Source organism: Staurois parvus, unplaced genomic scaffold (genome assembly GCF_062004578.1).
Source record: "Staurois parvus isolate SC_StPar_1 unplaced genomic scaffold, SC_StPar_1.0 ptg000401l, whole genome shotgun sequence".
NCBI lineage: Eukaryota > Metazoa > Chordata > Amphibia > Anura > Ranidae > Staurois > Staurois parvus.
Genome location: NW_028318197.1, coordinates 4,220,252 through 4,246,456, shown reverse-complemented (window position 1 = coordinate 4,246,456; position 26,205 = coordinate 4,220,252). Strand labels below are relative to the sequence as shown.

General features: G+C 39.7%; 1 protein-coding gene across 4 annotated transcripts in view; it reads left to right on the top strand.

The window, feature by feature from the left end:
- Window positions 1-26,205, top strand: part of RALGAPA2 (Ral GTPase activating protein catalytic subunit alpha 2) — a 489,478-nt gene that overhangs the window by 420,376 nt on the left and 42,897 nt on the right. For all 4 annotated transcript variants that reach the window (XR_016314086.1, XM_089686528.1, XM_089686527.1 and 1 more), the window contains one exon: window positions 14,127-14,248. Coding sequence is in view for 3 of the 4 variants with exons in the window: in XM_089686528.1 (XP_089542654.1) it covers window positions 14,127-14,248 (122 nt within the window). In the remaining variant the exon portion in view is untranslated. The remainder of the gene's footprint in view (window positions 1-14,126; window positions 14,249-26,205) is intronic.

Below are 26,205 nucleotides of genomic sequence, written 5' to 3'. Positions count from 1 at the left end.
AATAATATACGCGTATTGAGATTGACGATGCCAATTTATTGAGTGAGCAATCTGGAGGTGCATAGATGGAACTGGAAAATGTTTGTCACCTTCCCAGCTGTATAGTGTGAGAGAGGGAGCACAACAGGGTCACAACAATTTAAAATTGTTTGTATGTACTTCAGCCTTGTTTTTAGCTGTCTGCTTGGAGTTTCACAATATTCATTGAGCGATGACCCCCATGCAATAAGCAATCGTACCAATATGTTAGCCAAAAAATCAGACGTATGTTTTATGCCTGGGGCTTTTTATAAAACACAACTATCAGGTAAAGTTTACTTTGAAACCACAATCACATAACTATATTTTCCTCTCTGGCTCCAAAAATCCCTAAAAGTTTTCTTAACACAGACACCTATTAATCGTCTGATAAGAAAGTATTACATTTCACTTAGAATATATTCAACTGTAGGGAAATAATTGTGTTTTTCAGCTTTTCGGGTGGTGTATTTTAAATAAAGTGTTTGATTTTTGTTTTGTTTTTGATTTTGCTTCTGAAAAATATATTGTTTAAAACACAAACGTTTAAAACTATGCATATTTCAGAAAATCATTCTTTACATTTTTAATCCTCTACTGATTTTATATAGCACCTACATATAATTTGTCACTTTACCTAGTACTTAGAACCATTTACATCACTCCTGCTCTGAAATGATAATCATGCACAAGGGGCAAGTCAATTAAATCTGGTTAATGTGTAAATAGTCTATTGGTGTTACACATATAATATAGCTACCTATATTCCCACTCAAAAAGACTATCAGTAAGATTCAATATGTTCACGAGAAGCCATATATATATTTATTATTGAGAAAGAAAATATACACTGTATTGCCAAAGGTATTGGGACACCCTTCCAAATCATTGGATTCAGGTGTTCCAGTCACCTTCATCAAGCACCTAGGCATGCAGACTGCTTCTACAAACATTTGTGAAAGAATGGGTCAGTCTCAGGAGCTAAGTAAATTAGAGCGTGGTACCGTGATAGGTTGCCACCTGTGCAAGTCCATCCGTGAAATTTCCTTGCTACTAAATGTCTCCCCTCTGCTCCCCTGAATGTAATGCAGTGCACATCGCACTGCATTACATTCTTTCCCGGCCTCAATTGCTGGGAATCTCTCAACGGGGACCCAGAAGTGACATAACGTCACTTTTGGGTCAGGACAAGAAGGGGGGAAGTGGACGTGTCCGCTCTCCTCCTTCCCCTCTAGCTGCCGCCACCAGCAAGCCGGTCTCTGGCCTGGAGATGGGCAAGTGGAGCCCGGGAGACAGTGGGCGGGGGGGGAGCTTTACACGGGGGTGCGGAGAGGCTGGCACTATGTGGATGCATTCGGGTGGAAGCACTGCTGCCCAAATGCTTCCACCTGACGGGTGAGCCCTGCTGCTTACTCGCAGCAGGGCTGAAGGTAAAAAAAAAAACTACCTGCCCGGCGCCCGAAACTACATATCCTGGGTTTCAGGCAATAGGATATCAACATCCCTGCATATTAAAAGATGTTATGTTAGGCAAAGCACACATGGCAAGGATTATGTAAATATAATAACTTGATTGACTTGTAACAGGAATTCATTGTAATATTTGGCACCTGTGTTTGGATAGTCTTTTGTTATTCTTTTGATATGTTAATGAGATGTGGGAATCACAGTAATTTTGATCATAAAATATAATTTTTAATTCTATAACATAAAATTATATATGCATCCATTAAAAATACTATTAGTGGTGACAAATATATATACAAATTAGTTTAGAAAATGTTTATCAGTCAAAAAAATGTACACTGAGGTTATGTTAATGTAAATACTGGTATGTGACATTTGTTAGGCACTGTTTCTCAGTGGGAACTGATTTTAGAGCAACACATATAAACAACAGGAATGTCTGGTGTATTATAATTTCTATTCCCTTTTAAACACAATTGATTTGAAATATTGGAGTGCAGCTTTCTTAGGTGTTTTGCATGCTTCCTAACAATTGTTAAGCTTCCAATAAGACAAAATAATTTAATCCTTTTTTCTTTCCGCCCTCTGTTTGTTGCTGTTGTCTGTAGAATCTAACAGGTGTATATTACAATAAATTTGCATCTTGCGATTAATGTTTCTCTTTCTAAAGCAATCTATGTTCCTGTCATCATTATGTTCTGAAGTGTTGGAAGAATATTTCATTTTCACATGTAAATTATTTTAATAAATCCAGGCCATGGTAATGTGGAAAAAAAGAATTTTAATGTCGCCCTCGCCACTCCAAAACAAGGGGGAGGGAAGAGAAAATAATGAAGTTAAAATAAATAGAGGAGCTCTCTCTCTTTTTATTTTTTTTTTTCTTCGCTTTCTGAAGAAACATTTTAATTCAGGTTATTGTTGTGGAAGCAGAAACTGGGTACCATAGAATTCCTTTGATTGCACACAGTTGAATGACTGGCTTGCAGGCACACAAAGGTCCCCTCCTGCCCCCTCTAATGGCCCTGTTTCAGCCACAGTGCCTCACTAACCCCCATTGATAAATGATGCTGCTGAGGCATTTTTTTAGGAGACAAAATCTTTGAGTGGCAGATGCTAAGGAGGATTGAAACAATATTTAACTTAAGCAGCTTATGAAAGAAACATTTGTTTTGTATAACTCCATTGTCATTTCTGAAAGATGCACATTAATAATGCTCTGAAGTGTGGCTCTTTAGATTTGACTATCTGAACTCTTGGCATCTTGTCAATAAAGAACTAAAATGTCAGTTGAATTAATAGCAAAAAGTATGAGTCATTGGGGTTGATTTACTAAAACTGGGCAGTGCAAAATCTGGGGGCAGCTGTACATGGTAGCCAATCAGCTTATAACTTCAGCTTTTTCAATTAAGCTTTGACAAAAACAACCTGGAAGCTGATTGGTTACTATGCAGAGCTGCACCAGATTAAATAAATACATTTATTATATCTTTTTATGTGACAGCACAGCACTGAAGAAATGACACTTTGCTACAATGTAAAGTAGTGAGTGTACAGCTTGTATTACAGTGTAAATTTTCTGTCCCCTCAAAATAACTCAACACACAGCCATTAATGTCTAAACTGCTGGCAACACAAGTGAGTACACCCCTAAGTGAAAATGTCCAAATTGGGCCCAATTAGCCATTTTCCCTCCCCGGTGTCATGTGACTCAGTTTTACAAGGTCTCAGGTGTGAATGAGGAGCAGGTGTGTTAAATTTGGTATTATCGCTCTCAATCTCTCACACTGGTCACTGGAAGTTCAACACGGCACCTCATGGCAAAGAACTCTCTGAGGATCTGAAAAAAAGAATTGTTTCTCTACATAAAGATGGCCTAGGCTATAAGAAGATTGCCAAGACCCTGAAACTGAACTGCAGCACGGTGGCCAAGACCATACAGCGGTTTAACAGGACAGTTTCCACTCAGAACAGGCCTCGCCATGGTCCACCAAAGACGATGAGTGCACGTGCTCAGCGTCATATCCAGAGGATGTCTTTGGGAAATAGACGTATGAGTGCTGCCAGAATTGCTGCAGAGGTTGAAGGGTGGGGGATCAGCCTGTCAGTGCTCAGACCATACGCTGTACATTGCATCAAATTGGTCTGCATAGCTGTCGTCACAGAAGGAAGACTTTTCTAAAGATGATGCACAAGAAAGCCCGCAAACAGTTTGCTGAAGACAAGCAGACTAAGGACATGGATTACTGGAACCATGTCCTGTGGTCTGATGAGACCAAGATAAACTTATTTGGTTCAGATGGTGTCAAGCGTGTGTGGTGGCAACCAGGTGAGGAGTACAAAGACATGTGTGTCTTGCCTACAGTCAAGCATGGTGGAGGGAGTGTCATGGTCTGGGGCTGCATGAGTGCTGCCGGCACTGGGGAGCTACAGTTCATTGAGGGAACCATGAATGCCAACATGTACTGTGACATACTGAAGCAGAGCATGATCGCCTCCCTTTGGAGACTGGGCCGCAGGGCAGTTTTCCAACATGATAACCCCAAACACACCTCCAAGACGACCACTGCCTTGCTAAAGAAGCTGAGGGTAAAGGTGATGGACTGGCCATGCATGTCTCCAGACCTAAACCCTATTAAGCATCTGTGGGACATCCTCAAACGGAAGGTGGAGGAGCGCAAGGTCTCTAACATCAGCCAGCTCTGTGATGTCATCATGGAGGAGTGGAAGAGGAATCCAGTGGCAACCTGTGAAGCTCTGGTAAACTCCATGCCCAAGAAGGTTAAGGCAGGGCTGGAAAATAATAGTGGCCACACAAAATATTGACACTTTGGGCTCAATTTAGATATTTTCACTTAGGGGTGTACTCACTTTTGTTGCCAGCGGTTTAGACATTAATGGTTTTGTGTTGAGTTATTTTGAGGGGACAGCAAAGTTACACTGTTATACAAGCTGTACACTCACTACTTTACATTGTAGCTAAGTGTCATTTCTTCAGTGTTGTCACATGAAAAGATAGAATAAAATATTTACAAAAATGTGAGGGGTGTACTCACTTCTGTGAGATACTGTGTGTATGTATGTATGTATGTGTATATATACAGTTGTGTTCAAAATAATAGCTGTTTTTGGTAGAAATTATATTTCTACATGGCAAATAATTTACTAGCAGGTGTAGTAGTGTAATAGAAATCCAACAGACCCAACAGTCATGACATGCATGCTGCTGATTCTGTGTAATTGAATCACTAATTGAAAGGGGCATGTTCAAAATGATAGCAGTGTGGAGTTCTATTAGTTTCATTCTTTGAAAAACAGGTGGCAATTATTGCCCTTATGTAAGGAAGGAAGGCAGCAAATGTTATACATGCTGTTTACAGTGCATTTCTCTCTGAAATTCTGAGTAAAATGGGTCGTTCCAGACATTGTTCAGAAGAACAGCGTACCTTGATTAAAAAGTGGATTAGAGAGGGGAAAACATATAAAGAAGTTCAGAAAATGATAGGCTGCTCAGCTAAAATGATCGCAAATGCTTTAAAATGGCAACCAAAACCTGAAAGACTTGGAAAAAAGTGAAAAACTACCATTCGAATGGATAGAAGAATAGCCAAAATGGCAAGGACTCAGCCAACAATCAGCTCCAGGAAGATCAAAGAAGGTCTAAAGTTACCTGAGAGTACTGTTACAATTAGAAAACGCCTATGTGAAGCCAAGCTATCTGCAAGAAGCCCCCGCAAAGTCCCACTGTTGAAAAAAAGACATGTGCTGAAGAGGTTACAATTTGCCAAAGAACACATTGACTAGCCTAAAGAGAAATGGAGCAACATTTTGTGGACTGATGAAAGTAAGATTGTTCTTTTTGGGTCTAGTAGCCGGAGACAGTTTGTCAGACGACCCCCCAAACACTGAATTCAAGCCACAGTACACTGTGAAGACAGTGAAACATGGTTGCGCAAGCATCATGATATGGGGATGTTTCTCATACTACGGTGTTGGGCCTATTTATCGCATACCAGGGTTCATGGATCAGTTTGAATACATCAGAATACTTGAAGAGGTCATGCTGCCTTATGCTGAAGAGGAAATGCCCTTGAAATGGGTGTTCCAACAAGACAACGACCCCAAACACACCAGTAAACATGCAAAATCTTGGTTCCAGACCAACAAGATTGACGTTATGGAGTGGCCAGCCCAATCCCCAGATCTTAATCCAATAGAAAACTTGTGGGGTGACATCAAAAAAGCAGTTTGAGGCAAAACCAAGAAATAGAGAAGAACTGTGGAATGTAGTCCAATCATCCTGGGCTGGAATACCTGTTCACAGGTGCCATAAGTTGGTTGACTCCATGCAACACAGATGTACAGCAGTTCTCAGAAACAGTGCTTATACAACGAAATATTAATTGATTCAAAGGAAAGCAAAATCTTCAAATATTTTTCAGTTTATATAGTGAATGTTTGAGTTTGTAAAGAAGAGTACAAACACTGCTATTTTTTTTTTTTGAACAGTCTAATATTCAATTTTCTTCAATTGTTTTAGAGGAACAACACAAATTTGATATATTTTTCTTCATGTTTTGATTTGGAATAGAATGTGTAGTGTTCCCAATGCATTTGTGTGTATGGAATAAAAGCTATTAGAAGGATTTTGAGCTTTATTCACTTTTTTCAACACACTTTTTTGAACACAACTGTGTGTGTATATATGTGTATGTGTGTATATATATATATATATATATATATATATATATATATATATATATATATAAATGTGTGTGTTTGTTTACAGGGTTATCCTATCCACAACTGATGTAAGAGTTAGTTTCATATTTCTTGGGGAATGTTGGTAAGATATATGTACTCCTTATAGGATCCTAAACCTGACAGGAGTTCTAACCCTTTCCAACTCAAAACTCAAAGAAAACATTTTAGCTAACCTATTACTTGAATAGGTCAGAGTAGTTTTTTACCACTTGTCTTCCACTGGGGAGATTTTTCCTTACTTCCTGTCCTGTAGACACAACAGGAAGTGAAAGGACAAGTGTTCTCATTTAAAGATTTACCCTCTATTCTTGTTTTGGTGAATGCTCAAAACTTAGGCCAGTGACACTGGCAATAAGGACAAATAGAGAGAGGAACTTTTCTTCACAGGGACACAGACAGCAATAAAAATCTGTCAGAGGATCTAACACTTTACCATTCTATCTATAAAAGTTTTGGCTTTAGATACACTTTAGGACACATCTGCTAGATAGGTCTTTTTACTTGGTTATACTCTCACCATGCCTGTAATATGCTCTTGACATTTTACATTTCTTCATTTCCTTTCCTTTTCTCCCTTTGTTCTTGGTTCAGAGCTTTTACAGTATATTATCCACAGGATATTAAACATCAACTGTTATTTTTGCACATTGTTACTGCTTTTAAGGCAACATTTTTTTAATTAAACAAGCATATTATACTTACCACTTCTGTGCAATAATATTGCACAAAGTGGCCCCAAACCTCCTCTTCTGGGGTTTTTCATTGGTGCTCTTGGCTCCTCCTCTTCTTTGTCTGCCCCCATAGCAAGCGCTTGCTATGGGGGCAGACATGCGGACACACCCTCAGCTGGGCTCTGTGTGTCCATAGACACACAGTGCCACTTGCCCCCTTTCTCCTCACAGCATTTGATTGACAGCAGCAGGAGCCATTGGCTACTGCTACTACTTCTGTGCCTGTGAGGAGAGAAAGAGAGCAGCAATGTTGCTTTTGGGCACAGCGCAGGATTGAAAGCAGAGCGGAGTAAGTGTTTGGGGGGGCTGATACTAGAAGGTTTTTTTTACCTTAATGCATAAAAATGCATTAAGGTAAAAGAACTTAAGGCTTTAGAAACCCGTTAATGAATTTCTGGAGTACTCCACATGTAATTATGTGGGCCAGGGGAGCTTAGCCTTATTGGAGGTTCTAATGTTGCCATATTACGAATTTTGAGTTTTACCTCTTTGAGCGCAATGGAAGAGCAGCTGCTGTTCAGCATAGCAACCAATGCACTCAAAGATCTTGTGCCTGCTACATCTTGCTGAATCAAAGCACAGCTTTACAGCTTTAGGAACAGCACCTGTTGCATCATGGCAGCTTGAATTTTAGATTTCCATAATTAGACTTTTAGCAGTTTTGAAATGCTGAGTATGAGATTTACTGGTCACATACAGGAACAAGTAATCAAAAGTTTTAAAAACACTATGAACATTCTTCCTCCAAGTAAAACTTATTTATCTGATATAATGCCATTACTGTTTTTTGAAAGTTTGAAAGTTTTTGTGAAACTTTTTTAAAAACACCTATCATGTTTTCACTGCTGTCCCTATTCCTGCTGCAAAGATTCACCTTCTCAGTTTGTCCTGGCGGCCATTATTATAAGGACAGAAATTGATAGGCAATCCAAAGTTATTACTTTACAGTTGTCACCAGAAAAGGAATTAGAGGGGAAATCTTCCAGTGGAAACACCTGTTTTGTTGTTACCTAATTGTAATTTTCGTCTTCAGACCAGTTTAGGGAAATCACCCCAATGGGACACAGAAAAAAAAATATTTAAAAACTGAAAAGTTTTCATTTTATATATACTTCAATTCCTTTATTATTTTGGTTATATGCTATATTTTATGTGCATAACGTTGCATGATATTTAGTTGTTTCCTACTGTCTCCTTTGTTCGGTTTTGTATGGATTCTGCTGAATGATGATAACACACTGTTGTCAGCTCTTGTCAGGTTATTTAACTAAATGTAACTTTTTGTCCTTTCAGTTTTGAGCTTGCTATTTAAATTTGAATACAAATGTGATACAAATGTTTTAAACCCTTGGTAATTCATGCTTCCTCATAACTGTAAATTAACTACTTGGATTCAAATACTGTTGTGGTAACATCTAAAAGGTGGCCAGCTGTGTATCTTGTGGCAAAATGATTTGTTCATTGCACTATTGCCTGCTTATTGTTCTGCAGAACTATAATACATCTTGTCCTGAGGGTAGTGGAGGTCTCTTAATGATTGCATTTGTATTAGGGCAGAAGCATGTGCCACTGCTCTGTGCAGTCATTTTCAGCACCATGGACACTTCTCTGTTCTTTTGCAGCAAGCAACCTGTATTACTGATTTAGATATGTCATTGTTAAACACTAGATGTTGTAAATGTCTGTTAACACATTTAACAGAAGCAATTCAGAAAAAAAAAACTATATACAGAAGACAGTTTTATTAGTAGCTTTCCTGGCAACACTGCTGATTAGACATCAGGGTATTAACAAGCAGTGCATGAAATGTCAGGATGGACCTTCAAACAGACTGCAAATAAATGAGTGACCAAAGAATTGTAGGGAGATGGCAGGGCCCGCAGAGGTCCTCAGGCTCAGGTGGCTTTCTGACATAAGTTTAGTTCAGCTCTTTCAGTAATTTGTCACGCAGTAGCCTCCTCCTGCTGCTACAACACGTGCCAGCTTAGTGTCAGAGTGCTTGGCCGACAGACGGCCACTCAGGTCTTGTATCCTGCTGGTAACAGGACCAGAGGCTTGCTGTGGCAGTGGAGCAGCGTGGAGCCCTAGCAACAGCAAGCTCTGTGCAGAATAAGCATGCTTGTAATGAATTTTGAATGGTACGATTCGTTTCCTTTAGAATCTGCTACAGGCATGTGTCTGCTCTTTAAGGAAGTTTGCAAGCTTATTCATTAAATTGAAGTCTCAAGGAGTACAACCAGTAATGACCACAGCAGCAATCTAGACTGAGTCTTTGTGACTGCAAATTAACAAGAAACAAGCGGGTTCTTTTAATACGTATCTGACTGTTACATTTTTATTTGGTTTAAAAAAAAATTTGTCCTGTATAAATATTTTCCTAACAGTGCTGTTTATTTAACAAAGGACATTTTAAGCACACTTGCCCTATAACTGCATATCTTTGCAATAACGATTACTTTTTTTTTTAGGAGCCTATAAAGCATTGCACCGACGATCAGCAGTTTGTGAGTGTAATGCCATGGTCCTGCAGAGACTGTCTGTGTAGCTGTCTGCCCGTACCCCTGATATGGGCAGGCTGTTACACAATGACAGGAAGCTCAATTAGTTACTTAGAGAGCTCAACAGCACTCATAATAGTTCATTGAGAACTACAAGCCAAAAGGCACAAAGGCTGTCAGAACTTGTAGTTTTCCCATTCACAAGATACATATTCACAATGATGTGACCAGGAGAGCTGAGCCCTACATAGCTGCATTTTTTTCAGATTGTGCATATGTAACATGTCACATGTTACAACCTAAACATGGGTGTAACATGTTATAAAAGGGGAACTTATCCTTTATTTAAATTCAAAACAGAAACATGGACTTAAGGTTGTGTATATATATTTCTATATTATTGGTATAGAAAAGGAAATATCTGGGACATCACTACCTTAAAACGTAAACCTCCACAAAACAGGTTCAAAGGATTATATTTATATGGTACCAAAGCTCAATGGGGGCATTCATCCTGTTTCTGGATTTAAAATCTCTCAACAAACACCTTCAATTTCCAAAATTTTACATAGAAATTTCAAGGTGAGTAATTCCTTTTCTGTGACTAGGGGAATCGACAGATTCCATGTATCACCAAGATGCCTATCTGCTTATTCTCAGCCACCTCATCAAAACTTTTTTGGTTTGCAGTGACAGCCAATCAGTCTTCATTTATCACACTGCCCTAGCCTCAGCTCCCAGAGTATTCACAAAACTCCTAGCACCTCTTGCCCTTGTTGGACCTCAGAGCATCCAGGTCACAATCTATGTAGAGGACCTTCTTCTGAAGGATTTATTTCCCCTGCAGCTGTCAGGAAATGTTCAGATGATCTAGGCTATGGTATAGATAATGATTTTCAAAAGATCTGCTTTTTGGCCTTCTCTTTTTGAAGTTTACTTGGTTCTGATCCAAGAGACATCTTTCTCTCAGAGCCCACATGCAACATTTAGGATCAAAGCAACATCCCACAACAAGATTCTCCATGAGAGTTCTAGACCAAATGGTAGCCTCCTTCGGGGCTGTACATTTGCTCAATTTCATTCAACAGGAACTGAGCATTAAAAACCTGACAGAAGTCCTAAACCTTCTCCAGCTACTTGCCAACAGCAGTTTTACTGCTACAGGGCAGCCGCTCTGTGCAGAATCATGTATACATACATGATTCTGCACTTCTGGGTAGGGGGCGTGCGCTGTGATTAGTCACAGCAAAAGCTGATCCACGGGTACCGGTCAGTGGTTGACTGCTGGCACCCACTGATCGGTGAGGAGACACACTGAACAGAACTTTGTATGTGTAAACAATGCAGAGCTACGTCCTGTCAGCAGGGATGTGCTGGATTTTGTTTCCCTGCAAAGAAGGAAATAAAATCCAGCACATCCCTTAGTAAAAGCACTTAAAAGTAAACACACAATCACTGGGTTAGGCACACAGTTAACCCTTTGATCATCCTAGATGTTTAGCCCCTTCCCAGCCAACTGTCATTAGTACAGTGACCGTGTATATTTTTAGCACCGATCATTGTATTAGTGTCACTGGTTCCCAAAAAGTGTCAGATTGTCCACCATAATATCACAGTCCCGCTATAAGTCACTGATCTCCACCATTACTAGTATAAAATAAATAATTCAAGTATATATCCCATAGTTTGTAGACCATATAATTTTTGTTCAAACCAATCAATATACGCTTATTGGGCTTTTTTTTTTTACCAAAAAATATGTAGCAGAATACATATTGGCCTAAATTTAGGAAGAAATTTGATTTTTTTTTTTTTTTTTTTTTACATTTTTTTTTATTGGATGTTTTATAGCAGAAAGTAAAACATATTGTTTTATTTACTTTTTTTTTCAATATTGTTGGTCTTTTATATACTTTATAGTGTAAAAAATAAAAAGCCCAGTAATGATTGAATACCACCAAAAGAAAGCTCTATATGTGGGGAAACAAATTACTTAAATTTAATTTGTGAACAGTATTGCATGACCGTGCAATGGTTGTAAACCCTCTCATATACCCAGTGAAGTGAATAGCCTCACATAGATGAAACAAATCCTCCTTAATAAGTTTTACTTGATTATCTGCAGTTTTCTTTTTTTACATCCCTTCAAAAGAGATGATTTTAGGTAAAATCCTTCTGCATTTGTCAATATCACAGGGGTGGGGGCATGGAGCTGCAGTTAGAGCTCTGTGAGAGCTGATTGGAGGAAAGGGAAGCCCCCCCCCCCCCCCCCCCCCCCCCCACACACACACACACACACACACACACACACACAGCACACAGGAACTATGTTCTGTATAGACAAGCTTTTTGCTGATCTCCCCTCCCCAACAGAAATGTATCTTGTGTGTCAGGAAGCCATCTCAGAAGTGACACATGCTGATAACAAAGGAATGAAGCAACAGAGAGAAACTACACTTACAGCTTTGGAGATAGACAAGTAAACACTACAGATAGCTGTTCTCTTTTCAGATTTTGAGACTGAGGTTTACAACCACTTTAAAGCAACACAGTGCCATATACAAAAATGTCAAGTGGCTAGTTCAAAATTTAAAAAAAGTTTTGGCTGGGGCTTAACTTTTATTAAAAATTATCTGAATGTGTTCCTGGCCCTTTCCAACTTTTGACTGGAAAATACAGTTTATATTATCATCAAAACTGCAGTGGTTTAGTTTACTGCAGATGGCAAAATAGATTAGGTATGTGGTCACTTAGGTAGGACCCAAAAAATAACAATACTACTGTATGTGATGAAGGGGTTCTCCCCCACATTCAGGTCCTACCATGACACCCAAGTCTTTGATTTCAGCTATACTCCCTGCTCTGTATGTTTATATAAATTCCACAGACAAGCTGATGATACTAGCTTTAGAGTGTCATAGGTTAGTCCTGGCTATCATGACAGGACTGCAAGCTGTGGCTGCGGAGATCTCCTTTGGGGTAAAGACCAAGCAACAGATAAACCCCTGCCACTTTTTTTTTCTTTTAATATAAAGTTGTTGTCGTTACTTGCATACCTGCTGATACACTATATTGCCAAAAGTATTGGGACACCCCTCCAAATCATTGGATTCAGGTGTTCCAATCACCTTTATGGCCACAAGTTTATAAAATCAAGCACCTAGGCATGAAGACTGCTTCTACAAACATTTGTGAGAGAATAGGTAACTCTCAGGAGCTTAGTGAATTCAAGCACGGCACCATGATAGGTTGCCACCTGTGCAATAAGTCCATCCATGAAGTTTCCTTGCTACTAAATATTCCATGGTCAACTATTAATGGTGTTATAACAAAGTGGAAGCAATTGGAAACAATAGCAACTCAGCCACAATAGGCCACGTAAAATGACATTGTGGGGTTAGCGTATGCTGAAGCACAGAAGTCGCCAACTGTGCAGTCAATAGCTAAAGACCTCCAAACTTCAAGTGGCCTTCAGATTAGCACAACAACAGTGTGCAGAGAGCTTCTTGAAATGGGTTTCCACGGTCGAGCAGCTGCATCCAAGCCTTACATCACCAAGTGCAATGCAGAGTGTCGGATGCAGTGGCGTAAAGCACGCCGCCACTGGACTCTAGAGCAGTGGGACATGCTCTCTAGAGTGAAGAATCATGCTTCTCTGTCTGGCAGTCTGATGGATGTGTCTGGGTTTGGAGGTTGCCAGGAGAACGGTCCTTGCCTGACTGCATTGTGCCATGTGTAAAGTTTAGTGGAGGGGGGATTATGGTGTGGGGTTGGGCTTGGCTCCTTAGTTCCAGTGAAGGGAACTCTTAAGGCATTGGCATACCAAGACATTTTGGACAATTTCATGCTCCCAACTTTGTGGGAACAGTTTGCAGATGTTCCAACATGACTAAGCACCAGTGCACAAAGCAAGGTCCATAAATACATGGATGAGCGAGTTTGGGGTGGAGAAACTTGACTTGTCTGCATAGAGTTCTGACCTCAACCCAATAGAACACCTCTGTGATGAATTAGAGGGGAGACTGCAAGCCAGGCCTTCTCATCCGACATCAGTGCCTGACCTCACAAATGCACTTCTGAAAGAATGGTCAAACATTCCCATAGACACTCCTAAACCTTGTGGACAGCCTTCCCAGAAGAGCTGAAGCTGTTATAGTTGCAAAGGGTGGGCCAACTCAATATTGAACCCTACAGACTAAGACTGGGATGTCATTAAAGTTCATGTGCATGTAAAAGCAAGTGTCCCAATACTTTTGGCAATATAGTGTATTTCAGAACCAGCTGGCATATACCTGTGTAGCTTTGATATACTATGATATGACACACAATAATTGCAGTTTCTAAAAATTCTGTACTTCCTTGCTGATACAGGACAATAAAATTCTGTATAGCATTAAAGAAAATTAATATATCCAAGGAGAGGCTGCAGAAGAAATATAGAAAGGGTACTAGATACCCTCTAGGCTACTAGGCTGTAGCTATTATAAATATGTATAACTTTTTAAAATAAAATTTCTCTTTAGCCATCATCACACAAGTTCTAATGTAACACATAATTTCTTGACCTGTTTTCTTTTAGAAATTGATAACTAGCAAGTCTCCTTTAATTGCTTCATTGTTGGTTTACAATTCCTTAACTTGGTTGCTCCAGCTATGAAGAAAGAGCTCTGTACCTTGAAGCAATAATCCAGAACCACAGAGAAATGATGACTTTTGAAGACTTTGCTGCCCAGGTGTTTTCTCCTACTCCCAGTTACTCCATGGTTGGCTTGGGTGAGTATGTTTATAACGTAGGACAGTTTTTATGTCCATACGTGCTTAGTATATTGTTCAAAAAGATATTTCACATACTTCTGTTTTAAGTATAATAAAAATAATTTTAATAATATGATTAAAAACTGCATTGGATGTGATGTTTTAGGAGCTATGTAATCATTCCAAGCTGGATATTGTGAACAGCAGCTACTGAGGAATGAAATTGCTTACAGTACCAAGATGTGGCTTACAGCACAGCTGGACAGTCCTGGCTAGTAATGTACTGTAAATGAAAGGGTAGCTAAACCTAGTGCATCTTTTTTTTTTTTTTTTTTTTTACCATAGTAAAAAAAAAAAATCTGCCTAAAAGCAAACTGCACAAGATTCTGTGTGACCTTCTGATCTCAACCTAACTTTCCAGGGTAACCTGTGTGGTCAGTATAGATGCTTTTTAAACAGCAAAAGGTGGGAACCTTAAGCCCTCAGAAACCAAGCAAACTGCACAAGATTACCTTTACTATACCTTTGATAGCCATCTTTTGTGCGCCCTTTTGATCCCAACTCAGCTTTCCAGAGTAACTTTTCTGGCCAGTAAGGACAGCGGAGGGTGGAAAAGTTAAGCCTTTAGAAAGCAAGGTAGTCAGGAGAGGACTGGTGTGCAAATAAGGCGCTTTTCTTTCTAATGAATGTGATAGCAGACCCCTTTTGTTATCTGCCGTTAAAAAAAGAGATTCTTACTTTTAAAATGGCTGACAAGTTTGTTTTAAAGTGTAGATATACCTTTATTTTAAAAATTGTTTATGTGCCATCCCACTACCCTTTGGTAGTATAGAAAAGATCAGACCTCAGATGCAGTGCGGCCCCTGGCTTTTTTCTGCTCTGGCAGTGTTTACTACTTTCATATCCATACTCCTTAGAGTTCTATAGGAGGACCTCAGCTAGGTTCTCCCAATCATCTGTATGGACATGTCATTGTGCTTGTGCAGTGTAGTACAAGTACTGGCAAAAAACTTCTATACACTCAACTGGCAGAAATGGGAGGATTTATTCAAGCTTTCTCATTTTCCTCATGTTTATGAAAGAAAGTTAACACTGCTGTAAGCCAGACAGTTTATAGGAGGACTGCGCTGCATCTAAAGACTGATCCTTTGCATACTACCAAAAGAGGGGGTCAGGGAATATATGGCCACGATTTAATATAAATGATAATATACAGCTGCCATTTAAACTACCCCTACATGCATTGCATGCTATATGTCTGGGCAAATCTGTTTTGCATTGAGTTGATTTGGGCAGCCTAAACTTTGCATTTATGGTGCATTTGTCTCAATTGTCATACCTACAGAGATTTAGAATGGTTTACAATAACCTAAAGCCAGTTGGATAGCAAATTCATTCTTCTCATTATTTCATTGATGTTTTGCTCAATGTCCATTCTAGCCCTATATTAGGAAGAGTTTTGTATAATTAGGGATAAAATTGTAGCAGCCAGAATCGAGAGTTTGAGATGAGGGAAAAAGTCCTCCTGCCTCTGATCCCTGTAAAACAGCTATGAACGCATAAACCATGATGCTATTCAGTAACTTTAAATGATTCTTCTGTTTCTCATCTGTTCAATTCATACACCAAAGAATGCCCTTTGGGGATCAGATGTACACCTGTTTTTTCAAGATAACCTTTGGAAAATTTACGGACACATTTGTCCTCCTAAAGCAACTAATGAATATCAAAAGGGAATCAAGAATTTTGCGTTTATTTATGTTTAATTTCTTTTTTTCCCTTGTTAACCTTCAAACATATCAAGGTCAGTAAATTATCCTGTCTCCTTCTCTCTTCACTCTTGGGAGGTGTGACCCAAAATTTCCTGCAGTTTTGCAAATGTTTTGCTGAGACGTGTCAGGCTGAATAATTTGCATCATACCAAGGGTTTTTTTTTTTTTTTTGCTCTGCTAAAAGCATACAGCACAGAGCATATTACGGTCTGCTGTTAAGGAGTATTGAAAGCAGTGAATCTGCAATTCACCAAATATTCACTGCTGTTGAATTACTCACTGTAATGTAAAACACATGCATCAGGAAGAATCACATGTAGTGAATGTTTGTTGAGTGTCACATTCATTACTGTAAAAATATACCCCTCAGCATTGAAATTATTGGAAAGCACTTTAGGATTAAGTCGCCCTAGAGTGAAAAATATAAAGCGTGTTTCCTATAGAGATCAGAAGGGATAGTGTTTTTTAATCCAGGAAGAAAAATCATTTAAATTTAAAGGTCCTTAAAGGAAATATATAGATTTTGAATAACAACATACCATCTAGCAACAACTTACCATCACTTGGAATGAAAAATATATCCATGAAGAGGAACTCCAGTCATTTCTATAAACATTAGAAGTCAGCAGCTAAAATTACTGTAGCTGCTGACTTTTAATATGCAGACACTTACCAGCCCAAGGATCCAGCGCTGGGCTGGTTCTTCACCACTCTTCAGTTTCCTGGCACTGTCTTCTTGGATGTGGGAAGCTGGTTGTGACTTTCTGATGTTTCACAACCGGCTTCCCACTGTGTATGCGTGTGAGGCAGGCTGTGCATACAAGACTGGTCACGCAGCCTACTAGGACATGCCCCAGGAGGTTGTGGGTGATGAAGGGGACCGAATTTCTTCTCAGATTCTTTCATTGGTTAAATTTGAGTGAAGATCCACTTTAACTTATTGTTACTATCCAATTGTTAATCTTTACCATTTACCAGAAATATTACTAATTGCAGGCACAGGAGTGTTCCATTATATAATAATGTATCCAAGTTCGTTCTTCACTCTTCTAATAGAGCATTACCTGTATTTGTACAGCAAATGTTTTTTATTTTTTCCAAATCCTTTTCAAATTCCACATCAGTAGAAGAACACATACAGTGGGGCAAAAAAGTATTTAGTCAGCCACCAATTGTGCAAGTTCTCCCACTTAAAAAGATGAGAGAGGCCTGTAATTGGCATCATAGGTAGACCTCAACTATGAGAGACAAAATGAGAAACAAAATCCAGACAATCACATTGGCTGATTTGAAAAGAATTTATTTGCAAATTATGGTGGAAAATAAGTATTTGGTCAATATCAAAAGTTCATCTCAATACTTTGTTATATATCCTTTGTTGGCAATGACAGAGGTCAAACGTTTCCTGTAAGTCTTCACAAGGTTGGCACACACTGTTGCTGTATGTTGGCCCATTCCTCCATGCAGATCTCCTCTAGAGCAGTGATGTTTTGGGGCTGTCACTGGGCAACACGGACTTTCAACTCCCTCCAAAGGTTTTCTATGGGGTTGAGATTTGGAGACTGGCTAGGCCACTCCAGGACCTTGAAATGCTTCTTACGAAGCCACTCCTTCGTTGCCCGGGCGGTATGTTTGGGATCATTGTCATGTTGGAAGACCCAACCACGTTTCATCTTCAATGCCCTTGCTGATGGAAGGAGGTTTGCAGTCAAAATCTCATGATACATGGCCCCATGCATTCTGTCCTGTACATGGATCAGTCGTCCTGGTCCCTTTGCGGAGAAACAGGCCCAAAGCATGATGTTGCCACCCCCATGCTTCACAGTAGGTATGGTGTTCTTTGGATGCAACTCAGCATTCTCTCTCCTCCAAACACGACGAGTTGTGTTTCTACCAAACAGTTCTATTTTGGTTTCATCTGACCATATGACATTCTCCCAATCCTCTTCTGGATCATCCAAAGGCTCTCTAGCAAACTTCAGACGGGCCCGGACATGTACTGGCTTAAGCAGGGGGACACGTCTGGCACTGCAGGATCTGAGTCCCTGGCGGCGTAGTGTGTTACTGATGGTAGCCTTTGTTACGTTGGTCCCAGCTCTCTGCAGGTAATTCACTAGGTCCCCCCCGTGTGGTCCTGGGATTTTTGTTCACCGTTCTTGTGATCATTTTGACCCCACGGGGTGAGATCTTGCGTGGTGCCCCTGATCGAGGGAGATTATCAGTGGTCTTGTATGTCTTCCATTTTCTAATTATTGCTCACACAGTTGATTTGTTTACACCAAGCTGCTTGCCTATTGCAGATTCAATCTTCCCAGCCTGGTGCAGGTCTACAATTTTGTTTCTGGTGTCCTTCGACAGCTCTTTGGTCTTCACCATAGTGGAGTTTGGAGTGTGACTGTTTGAGGTAGTGGACAGGTCTCTTTTATACTGATAACAAGTTCAAACAGGTGTCATTGATACAGGTAATGAGTGCAGGACACAGGAGCCTCCTAAAGAAGAAGGTACAGGTCTGTGAGAGCCAGAAATCTTGCTTGTTTGTAGGTGACCAAATACTTATTTTCCACCATAATTTGCAAATAAATTCTTTCCAAACCAGCCAATGTGATTGTCTGGATTTTTTTTTCTCATTTTGTCTCTCATAGTTGAGGTCTACCTATGATGCCAATTACAGGCCTCTCTCATTTTTTTAAGTGGAAGAACTTGCACAATTGGTGGCTGACTAAATACTTTTTTGCCCCACTGTATATCGGCTAATTTGTTAACCTAATCTTCCGATAATTGACCCAGGCACATAAAAAATACTGTATTGCCAAATCATTATTTGTTTAGGAATACCACTTGTATGATGCCTTATCTGGTTATGCATAGTGTCATCCTACAACCTCTTTTATTGCCTTTACAATCTAAGGTTGGCCATAAATGACTTTTTTTTGTTTTGTTTTGTATTTTTCAAACAACCAGAGGGCTGATCGAAAAAAAAAAAAAATTAAAAAAGGGAGATTCAACCCCATCCACACATGCGAGGTGAATGGAGGAATCTTCCCCACTGTGCCATTGTATTCTGATAACAGGACTCCTCTGCTGTCAGGATACACTGATCAGCTGCTGCAGCCTACAACCCCAGTTTCGAAAAATTGGAACACTGTTTAAAATCTACATAAAAACAGAATGCAATGATTTGCAAATCACATAAACCCAAGTGGTACTAACAAGGAAGAGTTGGAAGAACACCTAATTAAGTTAATTGGCAAAGAGCATCTGCTTCAGAAGTGAATATAGGCAGAGGTTCACCATTCTATGAAAAGCTGCTTCTAAAAATTGTTGAACAATTTCAGAATAATGTTCCTCAATGTAATATTGCAAAAACTTTAATTATATCATCATCTATAGTACATAATCCTCAAAAGATTCTGAGAATCTGGAGAAATCTCTGTGTGCAAGGGACAAGGCCAAAACCCAATATTGGATGCCCATAATCTTCGGGCCCTCAGACAGCACTTCATTAAAAACAGGAATGATTCTGTGATGGACATCACTGCATGGGCTCCTGAATACTTCCCAAAATCACTGTCTGTTAACACAGTTCGCCGTGCCATCCAAAAACGCAAGGTAAAGCTTCATCATGCAAAGAAGAAGTCATATCTGAACAAGATCCAGAAATACCTCCATTTTCTTGGCCAAGGCTCATTAGCCAGTTGCCGCTCAGCCTATAGCCAGATGGCGGCTGGGGAACAGCTCATCCCTCCGGGTGGACGCCATATGGCGTCCTGTCCGGAACGAGCATTGCGCATGCCTGCAGGACCTCGGACACGGCCGATGACAGATCTGCGTACCGGCCCCATTACCATGTGACCTGTTGTAACCAATCACAGCAGGTCACATGACAGTTCTATACAATGGATGGCTTCCTTTCATGCCATCCATTGTATACAAGTGTGTCTAGCTGTGAATTGTCACAGCGATCACATGCACAAGCTGGGCCAATCACAGCCCAGCTGTGTCATGTGATTAGCCGTGGGCAAATCACAGCTAATCACAAAAAAAAAAACCCTGAATGGATTGATTTCATTCAGGTAAATGCTTGCTTATAGCAAAGTAATTCTTTGCTAAAAGCAAATTGTGTAAAAAAAAAAAAAAAAAATACTGATCACTTCCCCAAAGTAGTACAATGTTACTATGGTAACAATATACTACTTTGGTCATAGTGCAATATAAGAAAAAAATGCAATAAAAAATTAAAAATAATGTAAAAAAATGTAAACAAAATTTTAAATTGTTTCTTTTTTCGTACTGTCACCAGTCAGTGTCCCTTATCACCGCCATGCCAGTTATATGATGACGCTGTACTGCACTGGTGACAGTATGTAAAAAAAAAAAAAAAAAACCTTATTTTAATTTCATTTTCTGAAAAATGACAAAAGAATTACAACTTCAAAAAACTCGCCATGCCTTTTATGAAATATGTCGGACTGTCTACTTTGCAAAAAGGGGTCAATTGGGGGATATCTGTACTGTTCTGACATTTTTGGGCCTCAAGAAATTAGATTGGCTGTCAGTACTTCAGGACTGATCAATTTTCAGATATATCCCATAGTTTGTGAACTCTATAACTTTCCTACAGACTAAATAATAAATACTGATTTGGGCTATTTTCACCAAAGAAATGTAGCAGAATACATATTGGCCTAAATTTATGAAAAACAATTATTTATCTGCAAACTTTTATAACAGAAACAAAGAAAAACGTGTTTTTTTATAAAAAAAAAAATTCAGTCTTTTTTTGTTAATTTAGCAAAAAAATAAAAACCCCAGTTTGTGATTAAATACCACCAAAAGAAAAAAATTAAAAAAATGTGTTTATAAAATGATAAAATTTTAGTTTGGATACAGTGTTGTATGACCGCGCAATTGTCATTCAAAGTGTGACAGCACTGAAACCTGAAAATTGACCTGGGCAGGAAGGGGGTAAAATTGCCCTGTATGGAAGTGGTTAAAATGGACTTTTGTAAATTGGAAAACTTCTATGGTTGGACTAACTGAATTTTGACAGTGTTTTTGGCAACCATGGGTGCTGTGTCCTCCGGACTAAAGAGGAGAGGTATCTACCTTCTGGCTTCTTATCAGAGCTCAGTTCAAAAGCCTTTATCTCTTATGGTATTGGGGTGCAGTATTGTGTATGGAATGGGCAGTTTGCACATCTGGAAAGGCACCATCAGTGCTGAAAGATATATCCAGTTTTTAGAGCAGCATATGCTCCTATCCAGATGTCTTTTTCAGGGAAGGCCTTGCATATTTCAGCAGGACAATGCTGAACCGCATACTCCATCTATGACAACAGCATAACTTCATAGTTGAAGAGTCCATGTCCCTTAACTGGCATGCTTTCACTGATTGAAAATATTTGGTGCATCTTGACATGACAAATACAGCAAAGATGGCCCAGGACTGTTGAGCAGTTTGAACCTTGTATCGGAGAGGATGACACAACCTTCCTCTTCCAAAACTTAAAGTGGTACGTTTTGAAACATTTGATATGTTTTCTAATTTCTATTGTGAATAAAATATGGGTTCAGGAGATTTGCAAATCATTGCATTCTGTTTTTATGTAGATTTTTCACAGCTTCCCATTTTTTTGGAATTGGTGTTGTATTTGCTGCAGCAAAAGTTTTGCAACAGTCCCATTCAACAGAAGTCGAACAAGAACGGCTGTAGATGGAATGAAATTCGGCTTGTCCCTGCTGAATGGAGCCAGTTTCGATCCATCTATGGGCAGCTTATGGGATTTAGGTTTACATGTATCAAAGATGGCAGTTCAGTCTTTGCATGTATTCCCAGCTTAACACCACTCTTAAGTTAAATCATCCTCGCCACATTGGGACTCTGCATCTCCTCTTGAAGGTGCTGCTTTGTCAAGTTTGTAAAATGTCATAAGCAGCAGTTGTATAATCTACTGTTTGTCACCTTTTGTTTTATGTTTAGGTTTATCTATACTCTGTTTACTTTATGGTAATGTACTGCATATCTGTAGCTAATCATCTATATAAGCTAATTCTCCAGTAGCGGAGTAAGTTATTGAGGTGGGGATAGCACCACTTGAAAAATTCCAGCCAGCATGATGCGATCCAGAGTATGTGGTATACCATCTTTTATATTTGTGTGCTTGGGTAGTACCTGTCGGGCCTCACAAACGAACACCAAGAAGCAGCATCTTTTGGTAGCATTGTAAATGTAGTTGGCTAATTGACTTCACATAGTTGCATAGTAAGACTGAAAAAAGGCACAGGTCCATTGAGGCAAAGCAAAAGGTAGTAATCAGTATCAGCCAGTTGTCAGAAAATAGAAAACAATTTACCACTCAACCAGAATATATTTGCAACTCTATATGGTTAGTAGAGACTCACATTTAACTCCTCTCTTGATGACAGGATATGTGATTAGCTGTAAAAGTTCAATACAGCAAAAAGATGTTTCACTACTCTAAGTTGACTTAACCTGGTCATACTTGGATCAAATTTCGATCCATGTATGGGCAGGGTGGTTTACAAACATCAATCTGCAAAGTCCCCCTACTATCAGAATACAAAGGCACAGTGAGAGGATCCCCCATCCACCTTGACTGTGTAGATGGGGCTATCAAGTAATTTTTTTTTCTTTTTTGTTCAACCCGGTGGTTGAGTGAAAAAGAAAAATGAATTATTTATTTGCGGCAATAAACTTTTGCTATCAAATCCAGTCATCCTGACCTCGCAATAGTTTTTTTTATTCAGTCTGTACTCTGACTTGTCAAGTATGTCCATTTTAGCTTCTTCAATGCAACCAAGTGTGTACAATTGTTGATTTGTAGTTTGGACAATGACTAAGATCTCTCCATCATTTTTAATGCTGTTTTTTTTTCCGAGCTGTTTGACGTCTACATAACGTTACTGTATGCATTGTATTCCCTACCAGCATGGTGTATCTGCAGCTAAAAATGATATTCTACAATTGTAAGTGGCTTCTGTGCCCAGGTCATATAAGGGCAGGAGAAGCTCATTGTTGAATGATATTCATCGTTGTCATTTATGCAGCATAATCATGTGCTGCATCTCTCTGTCTATAACACATTGATGGAATGCTTGCCATAGTTCTACAGATGAACAGGGAACTGTCTGTTTATTTTAAATTAAATTCATCAGCACAGATACATATTTGTCATATGTAGTAAAAAAAAAAAATCTATTTCTTCTTCAGTTTAATTAATAACTGCACTTCTAGACATCCTTCTTTTCTAATCTCCCATTTGGCACAGTTCATAAATATATCTGATGAAAACTGCACTAGTGAAGAAAAGAAATTAAATTCGGTTAAATAAATCGCACAGAAAATCAGTCATGCGTCACTGTCCAACACTGCTGGCCTCTATCCTTGTGCCTTTCTCGAGCTTTGTTCAGAGATAAGAGCTGTGTGCATACACTTGTATTGGTCGCCAGTAGCAGCAGGCAGAAGGCTTTGGAGATAAGCAAGCTGGCAGAAGTAAAGGGAGCTGATGCTATTTACATAATCGTGCCCTGCTTCCTGGAGAGGCATCAAGAAACATAGAGATGGCCTCTATTTATCTTTGTTGAACTGGAATACTAAGCAACATTGGCAGAAGAGCCAAAATAAAGACTTTTCATTAGCACTCATTCTCCCTCACTCTCTCTCTCTTGCTTGCTTTCCCTTTCTTTTCGGTCTTTATTTCATAGAAGTGGGACAGATGCAAACTGTTTTTAACTCTTTGCCAAAAATTAAATTGCTCAAAAAGAATAGGAAACGTAGGATACTTCGTTGGTATTGTGATCTCAAATGCTTTCAGACTTTGCTCAGGACTATTAAAAGAAGGTGCCCACATTAAAAGTTTAGTTAGTTTGGCAAACGTTTGTGCCTTAATAGTGATTCTGTTACTTAGCAATCCAGGACAGGTGGAAAAGCTTTTATGTTGGCTACCACAAACTCTTCTTTTTAATATTCTTGGGCATTCTTTGATATGTGTTGATCTTTAGGAATTTTTTAGATGTCACAAAACAGGATCTATTCATGCCTCCATTTTGTACTTTTGAGCTGATCTGCATTCATTACCTTAGAAAGGTTGCTTGGCTGGGTTTGAACCCTATAAAGAATGGGTAATACACAACAGTGTTTACTGATCAGTGAATGAAGGCTTGTAGATGTGGGTCATGTCTATTAGGCCAGGGCTCAAAATTTCAAGTCCTGAGCTACTACCCAGGCCTGAGTTACTCATCACCAGTTGCCCTGCCCTGCCCTGCTCCTAAACATGCCATCATAAATTATCTCATGAAATTACACTGTTAAATGTTTTATGGTTGTACCATCAGAGTCCCCCTTTACATAAGGTGTCCCATCAGAGTCCACCTTTACATCAGGTGTCCCCATCAGAGTCCACCTTTACATCAGGTGTCCCCATCAGAGTCCACCTTTACATTAGGTGTCTCCATCACAGTCCCCCTTACATCAGATTTCCCCACAGGGGACCAACTACTACCACACAAAACTAAACTCTTTTGGCTGCACTCATGAAAGCTGTTGCTAGAGGACAAAAATAGGAAAGAGGAGGGACAGAGATTTGGAAGGAAGCAAGTAGAGAGAATGGATGGAGGAAGGAAGGGAGAGAATGAAGGAAATGGAGGGAATGGATGGAGGGAAGAATGAAGGGTGGAAGGCAAAGGAGGAAGGAAGGGATGAAAGGATGGGTGGGATGGATGGAAGGAAAGGAGGGAGGGGAGGAAGGAAGGATGGTAGGGAGGGAGGGGAGGAAGGAAGGGAGGGATCTCCCTGTATGACTTTCAATGAAGCAGCTTCTCCTCCTCTCCCTCCCATCGCTTTCAGCTGCTTCATTGAAAGCCATACAGGGAGATTGGTGCTTGTAACTGTCCCCACCGCTGCACCGATCATCCCCAACTGTCAATTTCACCTGCTGCAGTCTGGACACACTCGCCCTCACCATATTTCAACTTGCCAAATGCAAGCAGGCGAGTGGAAATTTTGAGCCCTGTAATAGTCTATTGTCAAGTAGAGGAATTACTACTGTAACAGCCAAGGATTGTGAAGTAAATTCCAGATCACTTCCTCCCAGGAAAGTAATGAGATTTACTCTCAGGGTTTGAGTATTTCTGCTTACCCTCTAAAAGTTGATTTTAGAAATAGATTCTCCTTGGGTCCTCCCATAATTTATATTTAGAGGGCAGTACATATGCACTGGGTGCTAATTTAGTAATACAAAAAATGGCCACTGCCCCAGTCTATAACTGGCCTTCACAGCAAGGAGCACATGTGGAAGGGTGACGCATGTCAAACAACAAAACAGAAAAACTCTGAGCTCTAATTTGCCAGCCAGCCTGCAAACAAACCGAATTAACCTAACAGTATGTGTAAAAACAGGGGTTTAGTTATCACATTAGCACACATTTGCAAATACATGCGTAAGCTACAGAGCCTCGTCATTGTACCCCAGTATTCTGTAGTTCCTAACTCTCCAATTTTAAGATCCCCCATAGTAGAGGCACATGTATTTAATGGATAGAAGAAGGGCAGATGGACCTGAGGGAGCCACCCCTCCTTAAAGGTACAGGAGCGCACTGGACACCCAGCATGTAGCACAATGGCAGCTAAGGTGTCCAGTGTGCCCCCTCGACAAACAATTCAACAGTGCAAAAAAATGCCACTGCCCCAGTCTATAACTGGTCTTCACAGCAAGGAGCACATGGAAGAGTGATGCATGTCAAACAACAAAAAAGAAAAATTCCTAGCTCTAACTTGCCAGTCAGCCTGCAAACAAACCTAATTAACCTGTCTATCAGTATGCGTTAAACACGGGGGTTTAGTTAGCACATATTTGCAAATACACGCATAAGCTAAAGTGCCTCATCATGGTACCCCAGTATTCTGTAGTTCCTAACTCTCCAATTTTAAGAGCCCCCATAAAAGAAGCACATGTATTTAATGGATAGACCAACGGCAGGTGGACCTGATGATTTATAACCTATTTCATGGAATAGTGAGTGGTATAACATACAAAGGCCACAAATCAGCTTTCATTTGGCTACCTATTTAAGGGCCAATTCACACCAGTGTGTTTTAGCGCAGTTGTAAAACGTAGATCAACAGAAGGACATCTGAAAAACAATTATTTCCAATGTGTCCTATTAACAGCATAATGTTGCATTG